General features: G+C 50.3%; 1 protein-coding gene across 21 annotated transcripts in view; it reads left to right on the top strand.

Moving 5' to 3' along the window:
• The first annotated feature begins 2,538 nt into the window (after nucleotides 1-2,538).
• The window catches only part of TDRD7 (tudor domain containing 7), a 48,163-nt gene continuing 42,069 nt past the window's right edge, over nucleotides 2,539-8,632 (top strand). For 4 of the 21 annotated variants that reach the window (XR_008463848.1, XM_054185964.1, XM_054185954.1 and 1 more), the window contains exons 1-2: nucleotides 2,539-3,172; nucleotides 6,738-6,959. Coding sequence is in view for 20 of the 21 variants with exons in the window: in XM_054185964.1 (XP_054041939.1) it covers nucleotides 3,065-3,172; nucleotides 6,738-6,959 (330 nt within the window). In the remaining variant the exon portion in view is untranslated. Of the gene's footprint in view, nucleotides 6,960-8,632 lie in introns of all 21 variants that reach the window. The other 17 variants (XM_054185972.1, XM_054185970.1, XM_054185962.1 and 14 more) reach the window with 17 other exon arrangements.

The raw sequence follows: 8,632 nt of genomic DNA, 5'->3' as shown, positions 1-8,632 counted from the left end.
GGATGCCTTTGTTTCAGACAGACTGGCTGAATCAGCTGAGCGTAAAGAACAGTTGTGTAACCGTCTGTCCCAGAGTTAAAAAAATGCAGACTTCAAGCAGAACAGTGTACCTCTAACTAGTTTTAGGGGTATACTTTGTTAAGATAATACAGCCTGTGTATGTATTAGATCTGTTTAATGCTATGACCCTATGACTCATATATATATATATATATACATACACCCATATTAAATGCAGGTAACCATAAGAGGCATTTAGCTTATTGTTTTATACTTTTCTGTAGAGCCCTGTCATTCTCTCAGGACAGGACTTTGCCTGCTGTGCCTCCACCTACAACCAAGAGCTGGAGCAGTGCAAACACCACGAACTCTGAGGCAAGCCCAAGCAGCTGAGTTACGTCCTGCAAGAAGAACCTCACTCCACAGTGGTTGTACCTTCAAGCTGCATGTACCTATAGCTTGCTCTGCCAGACCCAGAGGGTGAGGAAGGAAGAAATATGCTCCCCACCATTCTGCCTTGTGGACAGGTCTCTTTAGCTGCATGAGTTCTCAGCTTGGCTCTACACCTTATCATAGTAAGATAGCAAGTATCATAGTTTTGTGGTTTATAGGAGTTATCTCAAGCACTTAACAAAACAAATAATGGCTCAACTCTGTACTGAGTTTACAAGGCCTCAGGCTGAGGGCTGTGAAGCTTGCCTGTGTGAGAACTTTTCTTGGCCTGCCTGCAACTTTTACTTGTTTTAGCTGCAACAGCTAAATTTACAAGGTTGTTATGGCTACTTGTTTTGTGTTTCTTTATTATTGTTCAGTGGGACCATAATTTTGTAAAAAGAATGGCTGGAAACACTTGTTCTCTGTCAAATGAGATATTTGCAGCACTAGCACAGTGATGTAGTGAGAGAAATACAGATCTGGCATGACAGTGAAGGCCTCGAGAAGTTACAGCAAGAAGCACAGAGGAGTACAGGCACGAAGTGGGAAGATATGGGTCACAGACTTCACACTGCAGGCTCCATGGCAATAAACTCAAGCATGCTAGCATAGGGAGTGTATATGCGACTTATCCCAACAGTAAGTACAAAAACGTTGAAAACAATGAACTGACTGAACCTCTAAAGAGAAAGCTCCAGGCCTCAGCTGGCTGCAACCCACATATCCCTTCCTGGCAACTAGGGACTGCCAGTGTTGTGACAGTAAGCATATTCTAAAGACCAGTAATGAGATTCACAACTATACTGTGATTACACAGTATACTGGAAATGCAATAGTCTGCAAAATGTAACGTGTATTTATACTATGACTGCTGTATCACCCTACTAAATGGAAAACTCTTGTAAATGCAAATAGCCTCAAATGAGTAAACTCTGTATTAAACATTGTATTAAACATTGGGTGGACTATCTAAAAAAGCCTGGTCAGAGAATACCAGACCCTGACAGGAAGCAGTCTCTGGAGGCTGTCATGGTTATGGCAGAAGGTGGCTGTCACCGAGTCTTGGGTCGCCATCATTGGGAGCCCTTTGAAGGCACACCCCTGGTGAGGTTCAGCATCTTCACCTCTGCCCCTGCGTATGCCCCTGCAGTCTTCCTCTGTGGGGCCAGCCTCTGACTTGGCTTTGGCAGCCCTCCATCAATCCTCTGTCATGCAGCTTGACCTGACGTTGCCTCCAGTTTGTCTCTCAGAAGTGGACAACATCTGCAGAGAAGGAAATGCTGCTGCAGGGAGCTACAGGGTGGCAGGACCCCTGATGGCAGAATGGTGAGGGGCTCTCCATGACTGGCAGTGGGCAACAGGGCTGACTTCACGAGGCCTGATGGCATACAGCTAGTGACCATCTTCTGCCCCTCTGTGTGGGGCACTAAAGAGCCATGCGTGTGGACCGCTAGAGCGGTAACAAAAGCCAAACCTGTGGGATCTAAAGGTTTTAAATGTGCAGCATTGCTCGAGGTGCCCAGACAGACACAAGGCATCTGGAGCTTGGCAGCTGCCTGTGCAGAGGCTGAGCAGGCCCAGCCCCATTGAGAGCATGCTGCCGGCCCAGAGCAGTGCAGTCAAGGCCCAGGTGACGCCTGGGCACCCACCAGCCCCTCCCTGATGGAGAGTGCACCCGTGCAGTGGTTTTGTACAGGTGCTCAACAGAGAGCTCCAACTATAGAATTCAACTCAGTGAAGCTTTCAGTACTCAGAAATTGAAGAAACTAGGTTAATTAATTTAAAACCTTTAGAAGAGACGCACCTAACTGTCATTCCTCAGTCTCTCCTTCAAGAAGGCGACTTTAGCTGCTGCCGTGCAACAGATCCGAGGTTTCCCCGGCCCCATGGTAAGAGCGCATGGGTGCAGCGAGGCCGACCGCGGCGCCCCTCGCAATCCCAAAATGGCCGCTGCCGCCTCAGCGGGGCGCCGCCTGCCGGCAGGCGGAAGCACCTGGTGCGCGTGCGCGGCGGGCAGGCTCGGGTGAGGCGAGGCTAAGGCGCGGCCGGGACGGCGTGGGGGGGGGGGCGCATGCGCGTGGGGCGGTTGGGCGCGAGCGGGCGAGGAGTGCGGGGTGGGGCCGCGCGGGCGCTGAGTCGGCGCAAGGGGAGCGGGCGGCGGGGCCGCGCCGTCCCCTCACAGGGAGGCGGTAGCGCTCGGCCCGGCCCCGGCTACCGGCGGCAGGGCGAAGCGGCTTCGGCTGGTGTCTGAAAGCCCCTGGGGTGAGGTGGTGGTAAGGAAACAGCGGAGCCCCGCCGGGCATAAGCGCTGCCGGGCTGGGGGGAGAGGCAGTGTGGAGGGCCAGGCTCTGCCTGTCAGCGACGGGCTGCTGCTCCTCGGTGGTCAGAGAAGGTGTCCCGACTTCAGCGGGTTAGCGACTACTTTGTGCCTTCTGAGGAGACTTGCGTTCCGCAGGGTTGCGTTTGTAGTCTTCTAAAAGTATGGCTGTGAGGGAGTTATTCTAAGCAGAAAAAGTGTCCTCACTTCCTTGTTTTGTTAGCCTGAGTAATAATCTGCAGCATGGAGATTGTTCTGCAACTGGAGGCTCGTAATCTGTGTTAAGAATATTGGAAAAAAGTTTCTGTTCATATGCCGGAGAAGATTGATTTGAATGATGTGTCCTGGCTTACAGATAGAGGCTCCTCGGGCTGTGTTTCCAAGGAATTGTCCTCCCGTCTGGATGCGGTGAGCTGCCAGGTGAATGCCGTAACTATTGAATGACCTAACCTTACAGCAGCTGACCACAAAAATAATTTTAAAAAAGGTTCGGACATGCTCTGAGCTGTGTAGCTTTCTACTAATGTATCAGTGTGTTACTTACTGTTGTCATTACTGCACTGCATTGCAAGTCTGCTGCATTATTGATAGCTGTAGGAATGGGAACATCATTGAGGTGTAAACTGAAGACTGCATTCAGTTTAACCTTTGTACCTTACTATTTGTCATCTCATTTAACTAAGTGAATTGCCCTCATGGCTGCTCCTCATAATATAATTTAGGAGCATATATTTTATGGTATCCTGTTTGCTAGTTCTGATCTAACTGAGTTCTTTAGTGTTTGTGTACTACAAAGCAATCTGATAGCGGCTTGATGTTGTCCACCCCACGTCGTCACCCCCTTTCTGTTTTTATTGAAGTTACTCTTGTGTGTTGTTATAGATTGTGGCCCAATAATTGACAGGAACCAGTCCAATTAATCAAATTAGTTTATTAAGCAAGCGGCAGCAAGCAAAACAGCGCTGGGCGGCCGGGGAGTCTTTGCTCCGCCAACGGCGCACACCCACTTCCCGAAAGTAGCTGATTATATACTCTTCTGGTTCCCGTATATGTGTCAATCCTGGTATATTCTGTGTCTGAGCGACGTGTTGCTAGGGGGTCGGTCTTGTCCCGCCTCCTGGTGGTCGTGAGGCTGAAGGCTCCTCATCTTTATCAGTGTCCTTGGGGAGACTCTTTTCAGCTTATCGCACAACTTAGCTCTTCCCTTTGAAGTGTTAAAGCACACCAGATGCCTGTGATTTAGGCCTTGAGGTGTCAAAGCGCCCCAGACAGCACACCGGATGCCTGTGATTTAGACCTTGAGGTGTCAAAGTGCACCAGATAGCACACTGGATGCCTGCGATTTAAGTATGTGAAGAGTTGAAACATTGTAATTTTTCACCAGCCTTTAAGAAAGCCTGATTTGATTAACAAACATGATTCTATTTATTACAGTGTCAACCTTTGAAACTGCCTTCCCAGGTTATTGTAAGTTTTCTTCCTTGTCACTCTGCCCAGCTGTAATGGATATTGCATTAATTTTTTCTGAGCAGTAAGTTCAATTCAGATAGTTCAGGTAAGAGGACGTTTAAGAGCCATATTAATGAAATATGAATTTGGGTATATTATTTAAAAGATAGAGTAGAGAAAAAAGCCCCAAAAATGCTTTTCACTGACTTTTCCATACCTCTTGTGTGTATGCTACTTGGAACACAGTTGCGGACAAAACTGTGGTTTTGGTGCATTTCTCAATGTTTGGGGGTTTGTTTATTTATATAATTGAAATGTTAATACCAAGTGGAGACTTTTGCATTTGTCCAACACATGATATCACCATGACACTGAGCGGATCCAAAGGAGATAATGAACTTCCTGGGTCTTTTCCTTCTGGCAGGTGACCACCACCTCTTCTTACTCTTTGGGGGGCCTCCCGAAGCTCTGTTCACCAGCTGCTAAGCTTCTAAAAGGATGAGGGAAGGATCTAAATGCCCTGTGTGGCTGCCGCCTGTTGCCATCTGGAGGTGTGCAAGTGTGCGTGAGCAGCGTGTGCCCCTCCTTGTGGGTGCAGTAACGCTGTGTCCTGTAGCTGAGCAGGGGATGCTGTGGAGGTGGCTGTGGTAGAGGTTGTTCCAGGATCAGTCAGGGAACCACACTGTACCGGGAAGGGCAGGAATTGGTGGGGTAAGGAGCCATGCCTGTATAAACACATGTATACACAGGGCTGTCTGAATAGTTGTAGGTGCGTGGGTGTACCTATGTGTAACTGTATGTGTACACGCACAGAGACGCGGTCAGATCAGTGGAGTGCCCTGCGCGCATAAAGTAAAACCATTCAAGGAATGGTGAAGAATAGGACTTGGTGCTGTGTCTCCTTGCCCGGCACCTGGGTTGGGCCGTCGTGGCCTTGGGTGCAGGAAGGTAGAGACAGTGTTGGTGTCCATGCGTAGACTGAAATGTGTGGCACGGTGTCTGAAATGTGCTGAGGTTTAGGATTTCTCTTCCCTTTGGTGTGTTGCCCAGGGTGATTTCCTCTAATAAAGGGAAATGATGAGGGGAGAGGGGCTGCTTCTGCCGAGAGCAGCACAGACGACCTTCCCATGGCGTCTTGCACAGCGTACTGCGGCTGCAGCTGCCTGGTGCTGCTGCCGTTTGGAGCGAGCACCACGCAGGTATGCGAGCGGCAATTGGTCGCCTTCGTGTGCCTGGAGGTGAGGGAGTCTCCTCTTGTGTCTTGAGCTCGAGGGGCTTGAGGAGCATGAGGTGGCCTTCTCCGGAACCAGTGACTCTGCTCACGTTGGGCATTAGTTGCTGGGGGGTGAAGCTGGGGTGTTTGAAGCACAAGGGCAGCTCAGCGCTAGGACTCGACCCTGCATGCAGCACACATTTTGAGAGCAGGGTAGTTCCAGGGCTGTGGGAGAGCTCCGTCCGGCTTCAGTCCACGATGTTGGTGGGGAGGTTTCTCTGTTGAGAGTGTCCCTTTGGGGAGTGAGGGTCTGCGAGAAGAAGACCTCCCCCGGAGGACAGCGCCTGCCCGGCAGCACTTGTGCCTGGGTCTCCCCGGTGTTTTGTGAGTGTGGCTGGATGGCCCTGGAGAAGCCTGGAGTGTGCGCCCACCTGTGAGCTGAGGGGGTGGGAGGGCTCTAGGCAGCTCTGGCACCCACTTTGAAACCACATCCTTTGTTGACCAGCCTCCTGAAGTGTCCCACCGGCACTCCAGCAGCCTGTGGCACCTGGGAAGTTGCTGTTGGAGATGAGGCAGCAGCCTGCTCACACCTTTACCGGTGCCGCAGTGGTGGGCGCATGTTTCTCCGGACAGGGCAGTTGCCTCTTGATGAGAAGGGGCGGTGTTGGCACTGGCTCTGTGGTGCTCCTCCTGTGGGCAGCCCCTGGCTTGCAGGGAGCAGGTTTTGCTTCTGTGGGGTTTTCTCTCTGAAGAGACACCTGTGGATTTGAGGAATCGTGCGCCTGTGGGTAAGACGTGGCATGGCCCGGGTGCATGCGATTTATATGGCAGAGCAAACACGCGTCCTGTGGGCATTCGTGCGGGCATGTGGGTTTGTGTGTGCAAGGAGCGGCCATGGGTGAGCTACCTGATGCCACGATGGGACCTGAGTGGAGAGGGCACTGGGCTCCAAGTTGGGGGGTGGCGGGTGGAAGTCCTGGCTCTGCAGGCAGTGACATGGGCCAGTTGCGTGGCAGCCCTGCCCCTCTTCTGGTCACGTGGTCTGTGGTGATTGGCTTGGCAGGGCCAGCCCATGCACGGGGGCTGCTGTGCTCCTTCATCTGCTTTTTTTTGACAATGTCATGTCCCGTATATTTCATACCACCCACTTGGCTGGCAGAACCAGCCTCCTATAAGTGTACCCAGAAGTATCAAGGTCTCCAAAGAAGAGCCACTGAGCTACTGAATCCTTGCTTATTTGGGGAGGGAGGCTGAATAGTAAAAGTTAGTATTTTCAGCCTGTGTATGAAAAAATGCTTTTTCTTTTTTTCTTTTGGAATGGAGGGGCTACAGGTGAAGATGCAGGACCCTGAACTTATTGCAAAAACAGTGCGAGCTGTTCTTCATCCCTTTAAAAATGGAGTACCTTTGTCAGAACTTCAGGGTGAATACAAATCCCTGACCGGCGACTGGATTCCCTTCAGGCACCTAGGACATGGCACACTGCAAGGCTACTTGGAGAGCATCCCAGGAGTGGTCAGAATGGAAAGGAACAAAATGGGAGAGGTAAGAATCAGTTACAGTTCAGAAATGGCTTTTGTGTTTGTGAAGTGTGTATAACTTTACTTCTGCCTGTGCCGTGGATTTCTGAGAAGAGTACTGTACCATGTGTGTGGTGCACTAATCTTGAGAGAATTGGAAGCTGTGGCATAAACCAAGAGCCCCTTACTTTCCTGTGTCTGCATGCAGACTGGAAGTTGTGTTTGCAAAAGGTGCAAGGTTGCAGGGCATTTTCCCAGGAAAAGGAGTTCTGGCTAGAAAGGCAGTTTGTGTGACTGTAGAGCTCTGGTCCCTGTCTCGGCATTTCTAACTCTCGGGGGAATATTGGTGGGTTGTCCTGGGACCTTAAAGAAGGTTAACTTGTGTGCATGTGTCTTGATCATCTCTTCAGGGTGGGGCTTAGCGTCATCTTTTACCTCAGCTTAGCAAGTGTACAGGGTATAAGGAGTCAGTGCAGAGGTCAAGGAGAAGGTGGACCAGTGCTCAGCAGAGAATATTAGTATGTTGGGAGAGTCTTCCCTTATTCTTTGGTCTTGGTGCACTAGCCTGTGTCTCATGGTGGCTGCCAGCTTGGAATCAGCTTGCCAGGACCTTTGACAAGTCTCCTTCTCCTTGTCAAAGGAGTCAGAAGGCATTCTCTTGGTGGTTGGCATAGCTGCGTGACGTGTAGATGATCTGTTTTGAGTGGAGGGCTTGAAGCATCTCCCTTGTTGGAGCCATGTCTGGGTTCCTGAACACTTATGTAGAGTGTGGGAGAGCAGAAAGCTAGCAGATGTTGGGCACAATGCACAGCACTGTCGCAGCAGGTCTAGAGAGACAGCAGGGCTGAGCTCCCTCGTTAGGACAGCTGAATATGGATGGCTGGGAACAGAGAATTAGTTCTTCCTGGTTAGCTGTGAAAGAGTGTGACGAGAGGTGTCCTGTTTTTTTTGCTGATGTCTGGAAATGTGGCTATTTTTAAGCAAGAGGTTCCCTTGCTGCATTTTTACAACTGTCAGAATTTGCCCTTTTGCAGCAGATGTCCAGTTTGGGGTTCTTTTTCACTTGCTCCAAGCCTGCATTGGCTGCAGCTACATCAGTAACATAAATGCAGGAACCTCTGGGAACATTTGTAATGATGCAATTTAATGCTTCCTCATAGTGGCTCTGGCAGATAGCCATCTGTTTCTAACTAGGGCCTTGCAAGGTGTAATCGGGTATCCTCCCATTGCCTTGAGAGCCTTTCTTATCCTCTAATACTATGTCTGCTGAGAGCCTTGTGGACTCTTGGATATCAGTGCCTTCTCTGTGGCAGCTGTAAGGAGAGAGTGAAATGTGGCTTTAGGAGTTGGAAAAGGACAAACCTAATAAACAGGAGACTTGAGGTAGTTGAGCAGGACTTGCTTTGTGGATTCTTGGATAGCAGTGCATTCAGAGGGACCTCAACAACTGGAGAAGTGAAATAACACTATGAAGTTCAATGCAGGGAAATGCCAAGTCCTGCACCTGGGGAAGAATAACCCCATGCACCTGTACAGTCTGAGGGCTGACGGGCTGGAAAGTAGCTTGGCAAAGAAATTCCTGGGGGTCCTAGTGGACACGAAGTTCACAGTGAGCAGCAATGTGCCATTGCAGCAAAGGAGACCAACAGCGTACTGGGTTGAATTGGGAAGAGGGTTGCCAGCACACGGACAGAGGTG

Source organism: Rissa tridactyla, chromosome Z, assembly GCF_028500815.1.
Source record: "Rissa tridactyla isolate bRisTri1 chromosome Z, bRisTri1.patW.cur.20221130, whole genome shotgun sequence".
Lineage (NCBI taxonomy): Eukaryota > Metazoa > Chordata > Aves > Charadriiformes > Laridae > Rissa > Rissa tridactyla.
Note: the sequence above shows the minus strand (reverse complement) of the source record. Positions and strands in the feature narration are given on the sequence as shown.